Below are 24,041 nucleotides of genomic sequence, written 5' to 3'. Positions count from 1 at the left end.
TTAATAAGGCCATCCCTGTTGGATCAAATACCCCCTTGGCATACACTTTAACTTTCATTCATGTGTAGAATCTCTTCCAGCCTTGGACTTTAACACTGAAATGCAGAGAGAGCTTCTAAATGAATATGAGAGCATGTAACGGCTGTCTCTAAGAGCCAGGCATCAGCCATCAACTATGCGGAAGGCCTCTTTCCTGCTGTGTCTTCTTTAAAGGGGAGACTCTAAGATGCAATGATGTCAAATGTGCTTTGGGAAAGGAACACTGGGTCATCCAAAGGCACTGGGAGACTGGAGCTCATTTTCCAGTGCACGTCCAGCCACACCATGAGGTAAAGGGGGCTGCAAACACAGGCAAGAGCTGTAGCACCTAAGACAGCACTGACCCAGTAGTTTCCCTCTTCAAACCAGCTATTTTTGAAATGCTAATGTAAGCAGAAAAGACACTGGCTATTTTAAAACACATGAACAGACCTTGCTAAGTCGTAGCTGTGAGTTAGCTCAGAAGACTCACACCTGAACATACTGTGCGTGACCACAAGCCATCCATATTGTCTCTGACTCAGCACACACTGACTTCTTCCACCAAGCACAGAGAACCCCGGTGGTTACTTATTGCAGCAGCAGAGTAGAGATGCTGGAGGGTCCTCTTCTAACCTGTATTTTCCAGAACTGGGCAGGTCTTTACAGTCTGCTATAAACTTTCGAAGCTCTGTCTCTGGGAAGCCATCTTGCTGGTAGCGCTACATGGAAGAAGAGAAATGTCCTGGTTAATGAGGCCCTCTCCAACAGCTGTATTCATTCCAAACTCATGATGACGCATTTGGCGATGGAAGGCCCTGTCTAGCTTGCACTCCCAGGCATTTCCAGGAACTGTCCCCTCCAGAACCACTGTCAGGCTGTGTGGAAGAAAAATGGGCCTGGGGCTCGGCTTCAGTCCTTCTGGGCCTGCTTCCCAAAGTCTACCTGTAAATCTTGCCCTTAGCCCTCTCCTGGGAAATACTTAGCCAGCAATACCCTAAGTCCTGTGATGCCCACAGTCGATTTCCAGGCAGACAGTGTGAAGGAAGCTCCTCGGGTGGACCCTGATTCAGGCAGCCAGAGTCCCAACCTGGCTGGGATCTGAGCTCGGCGCCTCCTTCACCTTCCACAGACGACCCCACAAAAATTTGCCTTCCTCAAATGTGTACACCCAATACTACTGACCATTATTAGTCTAACAAAAGATTATAAAAAGTACTGAAGGGTTGGGGTCATGGTATGAGTGTGCCTGACACATGCCAGGCCCTGGGTTTGACCCTTAGTGCAACTCACAATGAATGAATAAATAAATAAATGGAACTCTTTTTTATTTATTGACATGGATACTAAGAAACAAGACAGTCAGCGTTCCGGAAATTTCATTTCCCTTTGCCGCTTTCTATTTCCCAATTGTTAGGGTTGAGTTGCACCTCTCTCCACCGGTGTCCCCTGTCTAACCACTACACATGTTCTAGAACAGCGGTGCCCCGGCTTTTGACGAGCCTACCTTAATCGTTTCGTACGTGTCTGTGATCAGCGCGATGAAAAGGCTCAGAATCATGTATATGAAGAGGCTGATGAAGGAGTAGAGGTAGATCCGGCTGAACAGCCACACCAGGTAACTTTTCTGCTGCATTTTTGCAAATGTGGAAAACATGTCATCTCCATTTATCAGAGAGAAAAGGCACTCGGAGACCCTGTTCAGAGAACGGAACTGGGCAAAGGGGACAGGAAAAGTTTAGTTTTTTTCCCGCGTCCTTCAGTGGGAGATTTTTGTTCATGACATCATCCTGCCAATAGTCAGACCTGCCATCCCAGGTGACACTTCCCCACAGCCACCCCCAGGCAGCCACAAGCATTTGCTTTGCTGCTTGCGCTGTGTCCTAGCCTGCTGCTTTGTCCGGGGTCAAGCAGCTCTTTCTCCCTGCTCCTCTGAGCTGCAGCAGCCTGAACAAGAGCAGGAGGGGCTGTTGTGTTCTCTCAGTGCCTTTCAGGGTCACTCTTTCCCTCCCCTCCCCTCCCCTCCCTCTCCTCTCCTCCGTCCCCTCCCTTCTCTTCCCCTCCCTTCCCTTCCCATCTCTTCCTGTCCCCTCCCCTCCCTTCCTTTCCCCTCTCTTCCCTTCCTGTCCCTCCCTCCTCTCCTCCTTTCTCCTATGCAGAAAGAAACCCTTGAAATGCTTGCTTCTGCAGAGACATCCAGCTTCCAGACTCACCCGTCCTTTGTCTCATACTGAAGCTCATCCAAACTCAAGATAATGTCAACCGCTCAAGACCACAGTTCTCACAGCGACCTTTTCAAATGTTTCTACAGGTGCCCCCCCATAGTTGTTTAGATGTATACTGGTGAATTCAAATGGACTAACCAACTTCACTGGCTGTAGAAGGAACATGATTATCTAACATTCCAAGCAGGACTCCAGGCAATGGAGCCCGCCAGTGATTCCCGAAGGGGGTTCACATTTGACTGATGTATAAATAGTGATGCACTCATTCTTGGATCTACATGTGGATGTAGACATATGATTTCCACATTTTAAGGCTGAATTACACAGTCAATGGAGTTGATTTAAGAGGGATAACACTGTTGGCAATTGATGGCTGCTGGTTGGGGAGTCAGTGTAGGGTCCTTGGTAGACTGACCATACTATTATGGATGACTCCACACACGTGTGCATGTGGGCTGCACTAATTGGACTCATTTGATTACACACACACACAAACACACACACACACACACACACACACACACACACGGACATGAAATTGGAATCTGGAAGGAATTGGGAGGAGTAGGGGGAAAATACAATCAAAATACGCTGTGTATATGTGTGAAATTCTCAAAGAATAAATAAGAATATTGATATTTTAAGTGAATAAAACAGCAAATTAGGTATGTTGGCACACACCTGCCATCCCCAAAGTTGGGAGATACAGGCAGGAGGTCATCCTTGACTACATATGTGAGTTCAAGGCCAACCTGAACACAAACGAAAATATAAATGAATAAAAAGTAGTCATAAAAATACGAGCCATTGTCCTTGTTGTTTGAGGTTAATAATGTCGGGAAGAAAGCTGGCTATCAGTACCTTGTCGTGGTAAGGGCCCAGCACAATCCAGCCACAAAAGCAGTAACCTAGATAGATCATAGCTGCACAGCAACAGAACCTGACAACGTTGGGCAGCGCCGCCTGGAGGGTCAGAATAAGGAGCTGTGGGAGGAAAAGCACGTTAGAATCCCCCTGCCCTTTCGGCAAAGCAGTGGAATAAAATTCTGGCTGGTTCCTCGGGATGACTTACATTGTACTTCGCAAAGAAACCCAGGTATCGGATGACGCCAAGCCACACAAGCATGGTCGAAGTCCCAAGAAGTATGCTACAGACATCATAGCTTGTGAGGCTCTAGATAGAATGGGAAAGATTGGTTAAATAGCAATATGTCAGTTGGGAAAGAAATATTAAGTAGCTACGCATCAGGAGCTGTTCCAGGTATGAAGGATAAAGCGGTTGACAGTTACAGGACACAGACAAGCCAGAGAGGAGAAAGAGTTGCTGAAGCTACATCCTCCACTGAGAACCTGGGGTCAGCTCCTGAGAGGCACCTGAAGGAGCTAGCCTCGGGCAGCAGCCTAAATCATTTACAGGGTGACAATGTGCAGACTCTGGAGACAGTAAGCAGGGACAGACGACTGTGGAAGGGGTGCCTCTCTTATGAAACAGGAACGGGGGGGGGGTGCTAGAGGTTTCCGAAGAGAAGATAGACCAGAAAATGAAGAAAACGTTGGACACTACTAAGGGATCACTGAAGGAAATGATAGCTGAGGTTGGTAAAAATAAATTGTGTCATGTATGGTATTAGGTGGGGGTGTTGAGATCAGAGTTCAAGACCAGCCTCGGCTACATGAGTTTGAAGATAGCCTGAGCTGCATGAGATCCTATCTCAAAAGTAAATAAATGAATATGTATTACAAATGCATCTTTTTTTTCTTTTGTTCCCTGAAGTTGAACTACTCAAATGGCAGCCATATACAGCAGCAGGCAGCCCATCGCAAATAACTTCATGCCCCGCCTTCTTCTCAAGCATGCGTCTACTTAATCCCCAAGATCTTCTTGCAGGTGAGTTTGACAGCTCCACTCCAGAGCATGTGAACAGAAATGAAATCTGCTACTCCCCAGCCTGGGCCACGTGATGGAGGGAGACGGGAGGGACGTGGAGGGCTGCCACCAGCTGGTATTTTCACTTCCCACAGGCTGAGTCAAGGCAACACTGTGTCAACCATGAACTCAGGAAGAGACCTTGACTTCTGACAAGAACAGATGAAGAGAGGTCAGGTTCCTGAATGCGCTGCCAACCCAGATCCCCACCCTGACTGTTTGAGAAAGAGAACAAGCTGCCCTTCGACCCAGCCCCGGTGTGCTGAATTTCTGCCTAGGTTTATAGCCAGCTTCCTAGGCCATCTGCAGTTAATCTCAGCAAGACTAGGAAAGTACAAAGTTGAGCAAGATTCGTTTGGATATCGTTAATTGCCACTGGAGCTGATGCATGGATTAAGATACAAGGGACTAAGTTTAAAATAGGTTATTAATATTATTCGGGGAGAAGTCACTTATACGAGAAACCGATGACCCACAAGTTCGGGCTCCAAGGATCCACACCCAGGATGCTCTCAGTGACCCAACCGGAACCAAAAGAGAGCGAGTTGGCGTCCAGGACCCCAAACCTAACCTAACCCTCTGTCATGTCCGCCCCTGTGACCACACCCAAATGGGCGTGGTCAGTGCTACAGGTGGGTATCTCACTACAGCTAATTTTTAAAATGTTTGTTTAAAGAGATACTAGACCAAATTAATCTTATTTCAAGACAATAATATCAATGGAAAAAGTAAGAACATAAGCATACTTGTGAGCAGAAATAAAGGTCATGCCCTTGGCCTTACTTTCTCTCCCCCACACTCTCTTTGGCTGTTGTTGAATACTAACTTTAACATTTCCTTGAAAGCTCTCAGCTGATTTCCTTAGCGTACACATGGCTTTGGTGTCTGTGGCCTGGAGAGTTTGCGCTCTCTTGGTCTAGCACAGAGCATTTTGTGACCACTCATGACTCCAACCTGCATTTATGGATTATGGATTTTAAAACTCTGATTAAGAGACAGAGTCTGAGTTAAGACAACTGTTCTTGTCAATTTCCATTTAATTGAACACAAGGCTCAGAAGGAAGCGTTTGCTTTCAATTTCTTCATAGTTTGGAAAATACATTTTACCATTGTGGTAACACAATCGGGAAGAAGAGTTTTTACCTTGGCTTGGATTTCCATTTTCAGAACTGATCCAACGATGGTCAGTATGTCACTAACGATGATCATGATGTACCATCCATTGATGAACTCCATTTGATCAGAAGCAGGAACTTCCTTCTTATAGTGGAGAAGGAAAAAGCTGACAAATTCCTTTTGGGAAGAGGAGAGACTGTGAGCATCCCGTCCCTGCAGCTGAGCATGGGCATCTCAGGGAGCAGCACCCTACCTGCTGAAGCTGGAGACCCCTAACCACAGACCTGGCACAAAGCACCAGTGACGATGAGCAGGTTAGAATAACAAAGGCGTCGAAGATCATCATGTAGTGGGTGTTCTTCTGAACTGGAAGACAGAGCGCCCTGTTCACCGATGACACATTAATATGATGGTGCTGGCTGCTTTTTACAATAATGTGGATAACGCAAGCATTTCAGAATGATGACCAAAAAAGGAACGTATGAGCAATTCTTCCCATTAGTATTTAAAGAAAGTTAAAAAACAAACAAACAAAACCTACCCTCTGGTAATGGATCAGTATTTTTCTCTAGTATAAGAATGGACTTTGGGAGCCCATCCCACATAGAGGGACACTCTCTCAGCCTAGACTCATGGGGGAGGGCCTAGGCCCTGCTCCAAATGATGTGACAGACTTTGAAGACACCCCATGGAAGGCCTCACCCTGGGGAGCAGAAAGGGGATGGGATGGGGTTGGGGGGGGAACAGGGGAGGGTGGGAGGGTGGGGGAACTGTAACATTGTTTCAAATTTAAATTAAAAATTATCAAAAAAAAAGAGTAGAAGATGTGAAAAGGAAACCAATACAGATAATGATTGACAGCCAAAAACAAACAAAACAAAACAAAACAAGCAAAAACCCTCCATATCAAAGATCTTTAAGTATCAGTTTCTGGTCTTTATGCTGAAAAGGTTCTCCTATAATCCTAGTTCATGAGAGCAAGAAACAGAAAATTTACCAAACGGTTTAGGCTAGCTTGGATTATCTACTAAGTTTGAGGCCAACCTGGGCTACATACAGTGAACGTCTTTTTTAAAAAAAAAAGCCTTCATTGCTTGTTAACGTACTTAGCTGGGGATACTCATTAAGCACCCCACACTCCTGTCACTTTTCTAGGTACTGGGGCACAGTGGTAAACAAGGCAAGCAAAGCCCCTGACCTAACGGGGCATCTACGACATTGAGACAAGCAAAAGGCAGGCGTGTGGACAGCACACACACACACACACACACACACAGATGCAGTGAGTGTGGACGGTTCACACACAGCTGGAGTGAGTGTGGACAGCTCACACACAGCTGGAGTGAGTGTGGACAGCACACACACACACACAGATGCAGTGAGTGTGGACGGCTCACACACAGCTGGAGTGAGTGTGGACAGCTCACACAGCTGGAGTGAGTGTGGACAGCGCGCGTGCACACACACACAGATGCAGTGAGTGTGGACGGCTCATACACAGCTGGAGTGAGTGTGGACAGCTCACACACAGCTGGAGTGAGTGTGGACAGCACACACACACACAGCTGGAGTGAGTGTGGACGGCTCACACACTGCTGGAGTGAGTGTGGACGGCTCACACACAGCTGGAGTGAGTGTGGACGGCTCACACACAGCTGGAGTGAGTGTGGACAGCGCGCGTGCACACACACACACAGCTGGAGTGAGTGTGGACAGTGCGCGTGCACACACACACAGCTGGAGTGAGTGTGGACAGCGCACGTGCACACACACACAGCTGGAGTGAGTGTGGACAGCGCGCGTGCACACACACACAGCTGGAGTGAGTGTGGACAGCGCGCGTGCACACACACACAGCTGGAGTGAGTGTGGACGGCTCACACACACAGCTGGAGTGAGTGTGGATGGCTCTCACACAGATGTAGTGAGTGTGGACGGCACACACAGATGGAATGATGCAAAAGCAGTTAGTTAAATCACAACCTCAGGTTGTGCTCGGCACAGCTCTCTCCTGACTCAGTTCCAAGCACTCTGTGTGTAAGGATCCTCACAACAGCCCCCATGAGGCTGTCATGACCCCACACGCTTTTGCCCAGCTGGCATCCAGTCCTTCACAGCCTGCTCTCAGCACCTCCCACTCTGCATCAGGGTCATTTTGTTTGGTTTTAGAACCCTTAGGGGACATCCTCAGCTCTTGCCATAAAACTGCTGAACCAGAAGTGCCGTGTGGCTGAGCCATCTCTCCATTCTGGAGAAGGCAGCCAGGAAAGAGGCCTCACGGGGGCTTTTAACAGAGCCTGGGGCAACAAGAAATGACCAGCTTCTAACAGGCTTGGTGGCACAAGAGGCCAGCACTTAGAGGCCAAGGCAGGAAGATTGTGAGTTTGAGGACAGCCTGGGCTATGTAGAGAAACCCTGTTTGAAAAATGGGAGGGGGAGAAAAGTGGGAGAGAGGAAAAAAGGAAGGAAGAAGAGAGAAATGGAGGGGAGGAGGGAAGAGAAGGAGGGAGGGGAGGGAGGGGAGGGAGGGGAGGGAGGGGAGGGAGGGGAGGGAAGGGGAGGGAAGGGGAGAGGAGAGCCTTTGTTCGGCCACACTGAAATCCTGGAATGGAAAGTGCACAGCCATGGACCACATGGAGAGCTTATCTCTACCAGGCAGGCTGCTGAGCAGTTTCAGAAAGTGCTAGAACAAAGCAAACTACTGGTGTTTGCCAAGTGGTTTCTAATGGCTGCACAGAAGTCTAACTCTACCTTAGAATGATTTAAAAACCAAGAAACAAACATCTGAGAGGCAGCCTGCCCACATTCCATTTGCTCCCGTTTTCCTATGCGGGCTGCTGCTCACCACTCACCCAGGCAAAGTCTGTGCTGGCAATGAAGCTTGTGACATGAGAGCGAACCTCGCACACTTGAAGCTGCCTCCTGGTGTAAATAACGGCAGCAGGAGTGCTTGGCTCTGCAGACTCATCGCGGTGGCCTCGGACTGGGCAAACCAGTCAGAAAGAAACTGGGCAACAGTGATTTGAACTTTTGTTTGTGTTGTTAGGACAGAGGTTTTCCACATGACTCTACTTTTAAAGCCAGATGCAAGACGACTACAATGTGTCTGTCATAGCTTCAAGCCCACCTGACATCCCCCTCACTCTAAGACCACGGACCACAACACTTCACTTCTTCTGAGCCTTGGTTTCCCATGCTGCTGCTCATCCAACTGTTTAAGAACATTAGCATGAGGAAAGCAGGTATGTGTAGGCTTGGAGCGCAGAACTGAGTGCGTAGTTAGTGAGGAGGAGGCAGGTGTACAGGAGGTAAAGAGCTCTTTCAGAGCTGCACACTGTCTGAAACACTGGACATGTGCAACAATCTACAACACAGCAACCTGCTTACAGAACGTCAAGCGACTTGGAGCTGGCTCAGTCTTTTGCTTAGTGGTCCTCGTGTCCTGCAGGCAGTAATTTAATGTTCAGTTATTTAATTGCCACCCTGCAAAGGAGAGGATTTCATTACTCACTTGATCCGGATACATGCCAGTCTTTGCATTCTCTGATGGAAACGTCATTATCTAGGCTGACTTTGACTCTTCCGCTGTGAGCCTTGTTGTCAAATGTTATCTGTAAAGACAAGGAAAAGGGCCAGGGTGTGTAACTGAGCTTTGTAGTCAAGCTAGCTCTCTGAACCCATCAGGAAGCAGTTCTCCGAAGGACGCAGGAGATGCTAGTCCTCGTCTCTGACCACATGGCAACTGTTAGTCCCCTTTATTTCTCTATGGGTGGATAATATTGAATTAGATCTGCTATACAGAGATTTTGGAGTCTAAAACCTCTGTTTCTCTAGGAGTCATTCCAGCCCTGGACACCTTGGCAAGCAAGAGTGAGTTCACCTCCTTCCTATTCTAGAAACTTCACTTGGCAGGCATTCATACAGGCTAGCTCTGCCCTACCTTCTGCAGGGTCTCAGCAATGGATGGCTTTTTGGTGTCTTAGGAAATCACAGAACAGAAACATCGTTTCTGTCTTCAGACACCACAAATGGAGAGGGTTTTTTTTTTTTTTTTGGTTTTTTGAGGGTTTTTTTTGTTTTGTTTGTTTGTTTTGGTTTTGGTTTTGGGTTCTTTGTTTGTTTGTTTGTTTTGTTTTGTTTTGCATTCCAGGCCTAGACTTCTCCAACCGCTCTGGACCACGTGTATTACAAAGGGCTTGGTGTCGCAGTTACTAGCATGTCTTGCTTCTAAGCTAACCAGTCACAAATGCTAGGTGCAAGTAGCACACCGCTGCAGCAAACCCTTCTGCAATCCTCCTGTGTCTCCTCCCAATCCCCTTGCTTCCACCATGCAGAGAAAAGGAAAGAGGGGCAAGAAAATCCACGCGCCTCTTCACTTTCCCACCAAAGGATGGGGAAGGTCCTCAGTGAACCTTTATGCCATCCCATTCCACTCCCCATGCTCGGGGAATATCAGAGAGAAGGGGCAGAAGGCTGTAGGAGCTGAAAGATGAGGGGACCGCTGTGAACTAATGCCATATGAGGGGCTGCACTTGTGAAGACACGATGGTAAGACACAGGAGACTCCACACCTCACCCTCACGCCCCGCTGAGGCGCCATTGGTAGGTGATGGATGCTGGAAGAGGAAGGGTCATTTTTGTTGGGATGTGTGATCTCAGATACGTTGTCCATGCTCTGGGGAATGGCCTTATACCCATGCATACACACACAGCACCAAGTGGACTACTTGTGAGGTGTAAAGCAGCATCTGGATGAGGGATACAGTGCTGGAGAATGCGATCAAAATACATTGTACTCACCTGTAAAATTCTCAAAGAACTTTAAAAAATGCTCAAAAAGCTCCGCCATTTAAAAGAATTTTGTTGAAGCGTCTCCACACAGGGAAGGCAGACATAGCTCAAGTGACTGAAACATCGCACAATCCTGTACTTGCAGAAACTTCTATTGTAGCAAAAACTAAATCCTGTTTACAACAGTTTGGAAAGAATTACTCATACCTCTCTGAAGTTGCTTGTATCAGGAGACTAGAATATACATTGCTAAGATATGAGATTTAAAGTCACTTCAAAGAGTCTAGTCACTCTGTCCCCTCAAGATGGAGTATCAGCTTTGTTCCCCACACAACTTAGGCCCCTGCTGTTACCTGCCCTCCCCCAGTGACTGAAGAACACAGCTAACACAAGGAGACATCAGTGTCATTTGATGGAGGTGAAAAGTCCTTGCCAATGAGAAAGTATATTTTCCAACATGAAGGACTCAAGGACTGCTAGAGACTCAGTAGATGTCTCGGGTTGCATCTCAGTAAGCCTCTATAGATGCTGAATCTCCCCAAGGAGGAAGGATGCTGAATGAGATTTACAAAAAGTACCACAGAAATAAAGGTTGTAATATTTGAAGACACAAGCTCTCGATATGCAAGCATGAGGCCTGGTGTTCAGATCCCCAGAATCCGTGTGAAGCCAGGCTGACACAGTGGCTGCCTCTAACACTTGAGAAGTTAAGACAAAGGATTTCCTAGGCAAGCAGTTTAGCCAGGCTTGCCAGAATCGGTGAACTCTGGGTTCAATGAGAGAACTTGTCAACCTGCCTCAATAGATGAAGGGCAAGCAATCAAGGAAGCCTCGTAATGCTAACTGTGGGCCTTTACACACATGTACACACACATATATAAGCACCAACATATGAATGTGCCCCCACACATGTGTGAACACACATATACATGTGCACATAGACTACACACACATCACGTGCCACACACATGTGAACACATAAACACACCACACACATACGTACCCACAAAGAAATTCAGATGTTTATACACCTAATGGAGGCTCTCCAAAAACATGTGAGGCTTCTGAATGTAGATGAACCTTCTTTTTTCTGTTATAAATACTTAGCACATGCAAGCAAATGCTAAATACTATTTCAATAAATCTGAGACTTAGAGACCAAAATCGAGCCATTGGAAAGGACCCAGATTTCACAAGCATTTTCTTGATTCATTCAACCAGTATTCACATCACCTACTGTGTGTTGTTTGAGGGGAAAAATACTAACAAAAGGACCGAAAGCTTCAAGGTGCTTCCAGTATAACAGAGATGATGTCAAGCACCTAGAAAATTCTAGAATAGAGTAAAGCATCAACCATATAAAATATAAAAAGGGAGAAGAAGAAAATACAATGAAAGCTGAAATGAGAACAAAATAATTGAGGTCACTTCCTGGGAGATTATAGAATGTGTTTATAACTGAAGAACCACAAGAAGTCAATCAAGAAGGCATCAAGACTATAAGAATTCTGAAAACATCATTCCTCAAACTCAAAATAGAGACAATGTAATATCTCAAAATCTTATCATTCCTCAAACTCAAAATAGAGAAGACATGATGATGACCCAGAATCTTCACAATCAGGTAATATGGTAATTCATAGTCTGCTGGTTGATACCGGGATCAACATAGATAGTATGGTTCAAAATCCTGTTCAGGTTTGGATGCTTTTTCATGTTAAACTTCTCCATGACCATTATATTATATGATGGAATATTACTTCACACCTACTCCTGGAGACACCATTTTCACAACCAATTAATCAAGCTTCATGAATACAAGCTCCCGCAAAGGCCGTACAAATGGACCAATAAAAGAAAGGTGAAGCATGATAAATAAAAGACCTAGAGACTGATATTGGGGGTCAAGCTTCAAGATGAAGATCAGAAAAACAAAGCAGCCGGGCACTAGCTCTTACTCTACCTCAGACTGAAAGGTGATCCTTCCTGGCTCCACCAGACCTCAGACTGTAACCTCTCCTCAGCGTGGCTGGAGAATCCGGAGGCTTCCATGTCTTCCTACCCGCAGTGTAGCTGGAGAATGAATGCCAATACTGACTACTGAAGACCCTGCTCCTATCTTTTATGCCCTCTAGTGCTGGGACGAAAAGCGTGTAACCCAGGTGCTGAGATCATCTTTGTGTGGGACATTTCTATTTAGGACTGGATCAGTCTTGTGTAGATCTGGGTAGTCTTGAACTCACAGAGATCTATCTCCCTCTTAATCCTGAGTCCTGGGATTAAAGGTGTGTACCACCTCCTAGCTTCTGGCTGCTTGGATTAAAGGTGTGCCTGATCTCTATAGCTTGTGTCTGACTTTGCTTTTTGAATCCTCAGATAAGCTTTAATACATCAATAAATAATATGTCACCACAGAAAAGTTTCTAATTCTGTCCTACATGTGGCCAAACAAAATGTGATATTGATATATCTTTTTAAAAATCACATTTGCCCACATTTATCATATGTAGGTATGGATATATGTGTATGTGTGTGCTGGTGCTACATAGCACATGCCACAGTGCACATGGAGAGGTCAGAAGACGAACTGCAGGGTTAGTTCTCTCCCTTCCACCGTGTAGGAGGCCATCAGCTTGGCCCCAAGCGTCCTCCTCTGCCGAGCTTCTTACCACCTACACTTGTCTCCTGAAATACTGAACGCCCTTGAGAGCACCTGTACTAAGAGAACTTGGCAGCTCCATCTACAAGTGGGACCCAGGAGCAGAAGAAGAGGGAGGGACAAACGGAGTAGCTGGGGCCCCACAGGGAAGCTGGGAGCAACGACCCAAAGGCTGCAACCATCCATGATGAGGAAGCTCAGCAAAGACCCCTGGGCAACAATGGAAAGCTCTCCATCCCTCTCTCTGTCTCTCTGTCTCTCTCTCTCTCTCTCCCTCCCTCTCTCCCTCCCTCTCTCTCTCTATCTATCTCTCTATTTATCTCTCTTTATTTCTCTCTTATCTATCTTTCTCTCTCTTTTTCTTTCTCTTTATATCTTTCTCTCTCTTCCTCTCTCTCTCTCTCTCTCTCTCTCTCTCTCTCTCTCACACACACACACACACACACACACACCACCACCACACCTGACATACTAGTATTTGGTCATCTGCTGTGCACCAGGCCCCACGCCACATACAATAACAGACAAGCTAAATCCCTCCTCACAGGACATGCACTAAGGTGCAGAAGACAAACAGCAAGTAAGCAAGCTGCAGAGTAGAGCAGCTGCAGCAATGTCCCCAGGCACATTTGGGTGGGACATGCCATGCCGTACTTAGTACCAGTATGTGACCCTGGACCGTACACCTAGATAAAACAGATTTTCTCTAGACAGGAGCCGCATTCAGCGCAGCCCACACTTACAGTCAGGGTAAAGTCGTAACAGTCAGGAAGCTCCTGGTGGCGAACAGTCTGCAGATTAATGGCTTTCAGCTTAAACTGAAGCTCCACCGTCAGGAGTCTGGAAAGCAGAGCATACTCGAGATGAAGGGACACACAGGCTGAGCTGCGTAACCCCCTGATTTCCTCACCTGTGGAAGTCCAGGGTCAGATTGAGTTTGATTTCTCCAGGCATTCCAATGTCAAAGGGTTCATCGGGCTCTATAAGGAAACATTCTGCCACAGAAAAGAATAAAACCATAAATAAAATGCACTTTCAAAGGATGATGGTTAAGACCAATCATTCATGTTTATTACTTTTGAGAATCGAGACAGTCGGCGTCAATGCCTCTTGGTTTGACACTCCTGGTTTTAAGACATGAGACATTTCTAGAGTGGTTTGGACACATTCAAACTCTGTCTAAGAATGTCATCATTCTCCCTGTCTCTACTTCCTCAATGTTTCATCTATCCATTTTCTTTTGAATTCATGAGTTGTATAACACAGGTTCACATAGAGGCAGACACAGAACTGTATAGTTCTTCCAATGCCATAGGGTTAGGGCTAGTCATCACAGGGCTTACATAGAGATCCGCAAATTAAAAAACATAGTTCAGGTTATAGGAGATCATTACCTGTATCAATTTCTGGGTCAATGTCAAATGTGTCATTCCCGGGACAGATGGTCCCTCGCTTGTAAAAGTGCTGACAGATTGCCATAGCCGACTGCTTCGCCCCCTTGTTCTCATAAGCATGGTTGCCAATAGAGATGTTGCGAAGCTGCAAGTACTTCATCCAAAAGAGAAAGATAGGAATGGAACACCAACCAGGACAAAGGGATGCCAGCCGGGCTAAAGGCAAAGCCATGGTAACCCTTCCTGGACATGTCACGAGAGGGCAGGCTCCTATCTCCCCTCGGGGTGCACACATCCTGGAAACACGCACTGGGATGCTGCATCCGAGTGAGTAGGCTATAAGAAACAGCAGCAGGGACCAGAAGGGACAGCAGAGTCCAGGGAAAGCCCCACCGAGGCCTTGAACACTCAGACCCAGGGATTCTCCAGGTCAGTTCCTCTGACCACAGGCTCTCCCTACACTACACTCCTGTCCCACAATCCCCTGGCTTCTCACTTAGATGCAGCATCGCAGGTCATTCTTTGACTGGCGAAGTAAAGCAGAGTTAAAGATTCGTGGCCAAGCACTACACTACAGAAGTAAAGCAATTGTGCAATGCTCATCTGTGTTCCTTCCCTGTCACATGCGGTAAGGATTTTGAACCCATTAACCAACATTTTTGTGTCTCTCTGATGCTTCCGTCTTCATGGAGTAACATCATGAAATGCCATGCTGTTGAGCATGATGGAGGGTTAGATGGACATGGACATGGACAGAACATGTCTCTCTTGCCTGCATGAGCAGTACTATATGATAAGAGTCATGATTTTGATGGATTCTTTAGAAAGCCGTGTAGAGGTACTGGGGCGCCTGATTGGGAACTAAAAGGAAGCAGCCAGATGCAGGAATTAACATGCTGTGTTTGACTGTCAGACCAAACGCTTCCCACACAGCGGGGCTAGAGAGACTTTGCAGGCCTTTTGGCCCCCTGTATCCCTTCCAACAAGAGCTGAACATGTAGACATCTTGCTCTTAGCCTTTCACACCTGTGAGTGGGAAACTGCTTTCACATATTATCCTTACAGATATTTTCCTAGAGCATCAGAAAGAAATGTGACAGCTAAGAGCACGGAGATCTAACAAGATGCATGGCTTCCATGCCAGACAGTGTTTTGAAGACTAAGTTTAGAACGAGTGATAAAGGTAACGGTGGTTTATAAAGGATTTACTGGGTCTTTAGTTAGACATAGCAATTGCTTTACGGAGACGGAGGCAGAAGAATCAAGACATCATCGCCAGCCTCTGCTACAGAGAGTGTCAAGTCACCCTCGGTTCCATAAGGTCCTGCCTCAAAACAGCAAAATGCAATGGACTGTTTACTTCTCGTCTCTACATAACACCTAAGAAATATATAAATTTGGTACCATGCTTTACAGATACTTAATACATTTAAAAGTTAAATCTAGGGCTGAATGATGGCTTAGTGTATAAAACACTCACCACCAAATCCTGAGTTCAAATCCCCAAACCCATGGGAAACCGGTCCAGTAGCATGCATCTATAATCCCAATTTTCCTATGGTGAGGTGAGAGACAGGGACAAGAAAATCCCCCCAAGAAGCTTGCAAGTCAGCTAGCTTAGTACGTGCAATGGTGAACAAAAGATGTAACAAGGCAGAAGATGAGCACTGGCAACCAAGGCTGTCCTCTGACCTTGACACAAATGCCGTGCCATATCCTGCACAGATATCACACACACACACACTCACACACACACACTCACACACTCACTCTCTCACACACTCTCACACTCTCACACTCACAACACTCTCACACTCACACACTCACTCTCTCACACACTCACACACTCATACACACTCACACACACTCTCACACTCTCACACACACTCTTACACTCTCACACACACAGCACTCTCACACACTCACTCTCACACACTCACTCTCACACACACTCACACATTCACTCACACTCACACACACTCTTACACTCTCACACACTCACTCACACACACTCTCAAACACCCACACTCACACACACTCACTCTCACACACACTCACACTCACACATTCACTCACACTCACACACACTCACACACTCACACACTCACTCACACACACACTCAAACACCCACACTCACTCACACACTCACACACTCTCACACACTCACACTCACACTCTCACACACTCACACACACTCACACTCTCATACTCTCACACACTCACACTCACACACAATCATTCACACTCACACACTCACAATCTCACACTCTCACACACACTCACATTCTCATACTCTCACACACTCACACACACGTTTGTTTTTGAAAGGTCTCTAAACTTATCTTCATCACTAAGCCATTTGCTATTTTCCCTCTAAAAATCATAGGGCATGGCTGTGTTTACCAACTTTCTGCAGCTTTTGTCTCTAAGTTTCTCTTCCCACTGCTAATCAAGAGCATTGGCTCCAGAAAGACACGCTTCACCCCAGCAGCTCTTGGTCGCTGAATAGGTTACCTCTAGAAAATGAAGTCATGATTGCTGGGGAAGGGAGTTAAGGATTTTGAAATGTGATCTGTAACTACCCTGGGTTAAAAGCACTGTGGTGGTGCATGCCTTTAATCCCTGCACTCAGGAGGCAGAAGCAGACAGAGCTTGAAGCCAACCAGGTCCACAGAGCAAGTTCCAGGACACTAGGGCTGTTAGACAGAGAAACCCTGTCTCTAAAAACAAACAAACAATACACTGACTTCAAAAGCATTTTTAATTATCCTTTCAAAAGAAGTGATTTCAACCCTTGAGAAAGCACTAGTTACAGCAAGAATAACCCAGAATGAAAACTTGACCCTAGGGTATGAAAAACAAGTTTCCTTTTTGTAGGGCAGTTATTCAGCATCTCAGGGTAATCACCAGGCATGACATAAAAGCCTTGCTTATACATGAGCTTAAGGCCTTGGTTGAAAGCACCAGCTTTGAAGACATAATGACTACTTAGTAATTTCAAATACTGAAGCTCTCGATTGACCCTGGTTCTTTTAATTAAGTCGTTGAAATTCGATGTTTCTGCTCGTTGGAAATGAAAGCTGTTATCAATTTCCACTTGTATAAAAGTTTTTCAGCAATATTTTTCAATCAATTCTTAAGTGTGTATTTTATTTTTAGGTGTGGTGTGGTGTGTGTGTGTGTGTGTGTGTGTGTGTGTGTGAATGCACCTGTGCCCTGTGTCGGGGGAGGGGGTACCTGCAGAGGCCAGAATGACATTGGATCCCCTAAAGCTGAAGGTACAGGAAGTTGTAAGCTGCCTGATGTGGGGGGTGGGAAGCAAACTCAAGTCCACTGGAAGAGCTCTTAACTGCCGAGCCATCTCTCCCGCCCTTAAGCTATATTTAAATGGTTTGTTCATAGGTCATCTCCAAGCAGAACTGTTCAACACTTGAGTGTGGGCTTCTATATAATCTGTTGCTAGCATTTGTCCAGCTGTTCTTTCTCCCAAATAAAGAGTACACACTGTCTGGGTACCTCATTATTAGAACGCTTGCCTAGCCGTGCAGGGCCCAAGTTCAACCCCTAATACCTAAAACGAACAAGCAAAACCAACAGCAGATGCACACGATTGGTTTACCTGGTTCACTGCAAAGGTGATCTGGTCGTACACATCATTTTGAGTGTACACTGCATACGTGTCATCCATGCGATCTATGTATCCTTTCAGGAAGAGGTGTTTGAAGGCTACAGTGTTCTCTTCCTTGAAAGCTACTACCATCTGGTTACTGAGACCAAACAGGACCAGCTTAAAGACAAGAGAAACAGCATGATGATGAGAAATCTGAACAGAAAAGAATGGGAGACATGTGGTTCAGGGGCTTGACCCGCCAGAGTTTGCAAGGGATTTGGCAGCTTGGGGGCTGGTCCATGGCTCAGTGGGTGGAAGTACTTTCCTTACTAGTTCAAATTCTCAGATCCAAAGAAAAGCCAGGTGTGTGCCAGCAATCCGGCACTACTCAAGGGACGTGGGAGGCAGAGATATGAGAATATCTGAAAGCTGTGGGCCAGCTATGGTGCACACAGTACAAGACAGTAGACCTGGCTGGAAGATGAGAGTTGACACACTTTGTCCTCTGATCCCCACATGCGCACCAGGGCAAGTATGCACTCACATTCATATGCCCAAAAGTGCACACACACACACACACACTCGCACGCACCCACACTCACACACACATGCACGCGCACACACATGCACGCACACATACACACTCACACACAGCATGCATACAGAGAGACAGAGGGGGAGGGGGAGGGAGGGAAGGAGAGAACTCATTAGATGACAAACTAATAAAGCCTATGTGCTATGAACAAACTAAAGTCCTAGACTTGTTACCCAAGTTGCGCCAATAAGGTCCAAAATGAAAGCAATATTCTCTAAATTAGAGTATCCTAAAATAACTTCTCATTAATATTTAGGCAGAATTTTCCACAAATCTCAGCTGTTCAGATTTGGAAAAAAGTTGCTTCACTCTACTTGCCTCAATTCAAGTTTCTAGATGCTTTTTCTCTCCCAAGCCACTTCAGTATCTCCTCCCTCCTTCTCTATCTCCCTTATATGTGCTCGCTCTCTCTCTCTCTCTCTCTCTGCAGAAATATACCCCACGATTATCAGCCACACAGCATAGTCCCTAATACAACAGTTTTGCAGATGTGTTTGTAAAAGTTCAGAGGAATTGAATAATTTTAAAGTCACATGACTAGGAAGTGCATAGTTAAGACTGTAATCCATGTCTGAAAGATTACACCCAAGCTCCATTTATCCCATCATTCTAGGAAATCTGTTCCCAGGATCTGGTGACAAAGGATGCATTTGTCTTTCTCCTTTAGACATACAGCATTATCTTCTACCTAACTTGATTTTCATTTCTGAAGAGTTTCTCTAAACCTAATGACAGCTTAGTTTTCTAGGGATCTTAAAGCTATCAAAACTGGTCCAAGGATCCCCCCAAAGTCTCCAAAGATACTCTCATAAAGGCATCCAAACTTCCAGGTTCTTCCCAGAATTCAATACTGAGCGAGTACTAGACAACAAGGAAACAATTTGTCCTGATCTCAAGAGAACCTAAACAAAACGTGTCTAAGAGACCCAGGCTGGGGCTGGGGAAGGACTCTGTAAAAGAGGAACCGTCTCCTCGGAACTGCCTCAGCATCCCACACGGGTAACTTATCTCACAGTAGAGTCCACAGATGCATGGCTTGTGGTAACATCTTCTCTGTAATCTGCAACACTGTTAGAGGTCAGGTGAAGGTGAGATCTCTCTGTGTCTGCCTCTGCCTCTGTCCCTCTCTGGCTCTCCATCTCTCTCTTTCTCTCTTCCCTCTTCCCTCTCTTCCTCCCTTCCTCCCCATTGTTCTGGTGACATGGTGACAGACAGAGGCTACAGTGTCTGAGAGACCTGCTGTTCTCCAGAGACTGAGTGAGATGGTGAGAGAAACGGAAACTTGGGGAGGGCTCAGAGCTGCAGACATCTTCCTTCCACTGCTGAAAAGCAAAACCTCCGGTCATAGAGGCTCCTTTCCCCTAGAGAAAGATCATCCACACCAAGTCACCTTCATTTTCCCAACGAGAAAGTAGCCAGTGTGCGATGCGTTTGAGTGCTCAGGTCCAGACTAAGGAGAGATGATAGTTAAGAGTCAGATGTGGATCACTCACTGGGCATGGTGGCTCACTTGGGAGGCAGAGGCAGGTTGACCTTCATGTGTTCAAAGCCAGCCTGGTCTGCAAAGCAAGTTCCCGAGCAGTCAGAGAGAAACCAAGAGACAGGGTCAAATACGGGAGTTAGAGAGATCGCTCAGTGATTAAGCATTTGCTGCTCTTGCAAAGGGCTAGAACTCAAGTCTGTTCATAATGCCCTATAATTCTAGCATCAGGAGAACTGACACCCTATTCTGGCTCCTAAAGGCACTGTTCCATATGTGGCAAACACACACACACACACACACAATTTAAATGTAGTTTTTCTTCTGAGGGAGAGGAGAGAGAGGGAGATAGAGGGAGAGAGAACTCAGATGCTAGGTATGGAGGTTCCTACCGGTAATTGCAGCACTGGGAGGCTAGTAACAGGATTGCACTGACGTTGAGGCCAGTCCTGTCTCCACAGCGAGTTCCAAACTAGCCTGGGCAATAGATTGAGACCCCATCTCAAAAATGCAAACAAAACAAAAACTTACCTAAACACCTCTGTGTGTTTCTTACCAAAAGGCTCAAGCCACTGACTTACACTCCTTTTGCTCACTCCAGTAACTATTGAGGATCCTGTAAAAAGGTGAGGGGGTATGTATGAACATAGCCCTGTGAGTGTGCAAATCTAAGATGGGGCATGACTGTTCTCTGCTATAGTTTCCTGTATCCCTCGGGGCACACAATCACGTAAGCCTCATCACTGTCTGAGGGACAGAGATACACTGCTCAGGTCCAGTTTGCTTTAAGACTTGAGCATGAACATGTGTACATATTGAGCCTGACACACACCTGTCACCCGAATGTGCCTATTATTATTCTAAGTAAATAGCATTTCTATCCAACTGGTACAGGCTCCCTCCACAGAAATGACACAAATAAGCTTTTCAGTGCTGTGGCATATTGCATTATCACCTGGAAATAAAACTTCAAGTGCAGGTTGCCAAGTATTATGCTGAGAACTGTGCGTTTTCATGGTGATGTATTGAAGGGTAAGTGCACCTGCTTCTGGAATCCCCACGCAGTCACTGTGAGCCATGGGGCTTTTAACCACTGCAAGCATCAGTACCCTTCTCCGTAAGGTGAGAGAGGATATCCCCAGTCGGAGATGGTTAGAATGACAGGAAATGGGGACAGAATGGTCACCCAACTCTAGGGTTGGAAATTTCAAATAAGCATTCCACCAACTTCAAATGATTCTAGCAACTCCCTTGGTTTACTATTTACTTGTTTTCAATAAGCAATTAAGATTAGCCATCTCAACACTGAAAAAAAAAAACTCTCCTTCAATAACAAGTGTTCACAAGAACAGAAAATAAAAATACTAACCTAAACTCGGCCTTCATTTTTGTCCTTCTGCTTTTAGCAAGATATAGTTCCCCTCACCAGCAGGAAAGCTGGTCTTGTTTTTTTGGTTTTTAAACATTTATTTATTTTGTTTGTATGTGCACACGTGTGTGGGGGTCAGAGGACAATTGACAAGAGTTAGTCTACCTTCAACCATGTGGGTTCCAGGACTCAAATTCAGATTGCCAGGCTTGGATTGTAAGCTCCTTTACCAGCAGAGCCATTTTACCAGGCCCCAGAATCCATTTTAATAATAAGCCACAGCAGCACACTCAACAATCACAAAACGTGATTCCTCAAAAAAAAAAAAAAAAATCTAAAAGAAGCTATGGAAAACAGATTGAAATTCCCCTTCTCTCAACAATGGAGGCACATATTCCACAGGCCAATGCTAGTCCCCCTCTGCAACCTCCACATTCTTCCTCTCCACAGCTCGTATAATGCAGGCCTGTGAGAATCCAGATTGCCTACAGCAAAAATCCATGCAGTTTCTAAAGAAAGAAATGCCCAAAATATTAGGAAGAAGAGACAAACCTCACGTTGGGAGTCAGCTAATATGTGTGGAAGACTTAGGTACCTCTCAAGGGATGTCTTTATTAGCATCCAAATGTTAAAATTGTTTGTTTGTTAAAACTATTATGGTAGTAAAATTATAATAATGAAAGATAAAGATGAGCTGGATGTTGTGGTGTACACCTTGAATCCCGGCCCTGGGGAGCCAGAGTCAGGTGGATGTCCGTGAGTTCAACGCCAGCCTGGTCTTTATAGGGAGTTCCAGGACAATCAGAGCTAAATAGTGAGAGCCTGTCTCAAAAAAAAAAAAAAAAAAAAAAAAAAATTTAAAGAAACTTAACACATATACACACACACAAGCACACACACACACACACACACACACACACACACACACACACACACACACGTGCGCACTAAAAAGCCAAAGTCTTTCACAAATGTCCAAGGGAGAAGGGTTTACGGCTGATGGGTGGTTTGAACCGGTATGGCTTCCAAAGACTCACGTGTTTGAATACTTGGCCCATAGGGAGTGGCACCTTTAGGAGGTGTGGCTTTAGGTCTCATGCTCAAGCTCAGCCCAATGTGACACGGGGTCTCCCCCTGCTGCTTGTGGACTGAGGTGTAGGACTCTGGGCTCCTCCTCCAGCACCGTGTCTGCCTGCACGCCACCATGTTTTTCCTATCATGATGACAACAGACTGAACCTCTGAAACTGTAAGCCAGGCCCAAGTAAATGTTTTCCTTCGTAAGTGTCACGGTGGTTGTGGTGTCTCTTCACAGCAATGAAAACCTAAGACAGCTGTATCTTTTCTTATTTTGTGTCTTCATGCATGCAGTTAAAAAGTTGTCTCAGAAAGGAAGCCCTCCTTCTCTGCTATGCAAAGCGGCTTGTGCTGGGCGATGGGGGATGCTTACCTGGGCAGTCACCGCTGCGATTTTCAGGATTTGTATGGCAAGTTTCCACGGCTTTCTACCCCGAGCCCAGAACTTCTCACAAGGATTCATAAAAAAGAATTTGAGTTTCCGCCTCATCTGGTCTTCTAAGAGAAGCTCCTCACTGGGGGATGAGCTCTGGTGGAAAGTGCAAGGACTTTCATCCTGCTGGGAGCTGCAGCTGCTTCCAGCCACCTCAGGGTTTGCCATCTCTAGGGAGGGAACCAAACATTTCCACTCAGTGGGGAAGGGAAGACACAGAAAAGAAAGATGGGAAAGCAGGGGACATGAGAATGGACTGGCTCCTCACTCTGAGAGGGGTTCAAGCCTCCTACCAGGAAGAATCTAATATTCTAGCACAATTAGCAATTGCTTAAGGCCTCCCTCCCTTTCCAATGGTAAACCTGAAGTTTTCTCAGAACTAACTCTCAGTGGGAAACCCCCTTAACAGGAAAAGGACATCTTATAAACCCCTTGCACAACCCTGGTGGCTCTTGGCTTTACTTTATTAGATTATAATTCCATCTTAAATATCTCTGGGACCACCTGTCATCCTAACTATCAAAGTGGGAAAGAAAGGAAATTTCCCAGCAATGCTTGGAGATGTGGCTTGAAAGCCACCAAAATGGTACACGAGGCTAACACTGGTGGCCTTCTCTTGAGAAGCCCATGCCCATGCACACGATGCCTTACTGTTCCTTCCTGGACCACCCTCTTTCTCATTCACCCTCATGCTTTAAAAGTGCATTGAAGCATCATTAATCAGCTCCCACTCTGCTTCAGGTTAGCTAGTCCTGAAATTCCTTTCCATATCAAAGACATGGATCCAGCCTGCTGCAGGTGGTGAAGGTAGAGCTGTGCCTTCTCAGATTCAAAACTGCTTTGGTTAGCACGTCCAAAAAGCTTGTATGGCTGCCCCAGCGTCCTGTACCAGGCACCATCTTCGGTGAGCATTGGTTAGAAGAGAGGATATCAGTTTCCAACTGGTTTCAACTACTTCAGTGAATTCTCATCTAGTTAAAAATTAGGGTATATGTGTGCTTTCTGGCTCATCAGGTACCAGATACAGTCATTGCAAAAGATCAGAGCCTGAGAGGATGAGTAAGGACTTCAGAGAGTAAATGGACCCTGAAATGATGTGCAGATTTTCATGTGGATATGGTCATTCATTTTCCTCTCTGGGGAGAAACAAAACCTCAATGCCATTAGTAATCAATGAATAGGTTTTCTAAGAACCAAGAACCAGTTTGGATCTTGATACTTCTATGAATTGCCTCAACTCGCTCAGCCCACATTGAGCCTCAGTCCTGCAAATGGTAGTATCTATCCTCGGAAGATTGCAGCAAACATTAAATAAAATGCAAAGAAGGCCTTAACATAGAACGTAAG

The 24,041-nt window shown here is 45.9% G+C and overlaps 1 protein-coding gene across 1 annotated transcript; it reads right to left on the bottom strand.

Annotated features, from left to right (window-relative positions):
- Positions 1 to 589: 589 nt before the first annotated feature.
- Mcoln3 (mucolipin TRP cation channel 3) lies at positions 590 to 22,862 on the bottom strand. Its single transcript, XM_051194989.1, has 12 exons — positions 22,635 to 22,862; positions 17,751 to 17,918; positions 14,131 to 14,284; positions 13,647 to 13,731; positions 13,480 to 13,576; positions 8,798 to 8,897; positions 5,540 to 5,652; positions 5,314 to 5,463; positions 3,316 to 3,417; positions 3,105 to 3,227; positions 1,526 to 1,732; positions 590 to 740 (listed from the first exon to the last, which is right to left on the bottom strand). Exons 1-12 carry the CDS (start codon positions 22,860 to 22,862, stop codon positions 606 to 608), a joined length of 1,662 nt encoding a protein of 553 aa, XP_051050946.1. The 3' UTR covers positions 590 to 605.
- Positions 22,863 to 24,041: the final 1,179 nt, after the last annotated feature.

This window comes from Phodopus roborovskii, unplaced genomic scaffold (genome assembly GCF_943737965.1).
Source record: "Phodopus roborovskii unplaced genomic scaffold, PHOROB, whole genome shotgun sequence".
Lineage (NCBI taxonomy): Eukaryota > Metazoa > Chordata > Mammalia > Rodentia > Cricetidae > Phodopus > Phodopus roborovskii.
Note: the sequence above shows the minus strand (reverse complement) of the source record. Positions and strands in the feature narration are given on the sequence as shown.

Bases quoted from the DNA above. Each gene is read 5' to 3' on its own strand.
- Mcoln3 (XM_051194989.1), bottom strand. From the start codon at position 22,862: ATGGCAAACCCTGAGGTGGCTGGAAGCAGCTGCAGCTCCCAGCAGGAT. The intron at 5,464-5,539 runs GTAGGGTGCTGC...TCTTCCCAAAAG, and splicing joins GGGGTCTCCAGCTTCAGCAG to GAATTTGTCAGCTTTTTCCT. The intron at 1,733-3,104 runs GTACTGATAGCC...CCCTTTGCCCAG, and splicing joins TGGGCCCTTACCACGACAAG to TTCCGTTCTCTGAACAGGGT.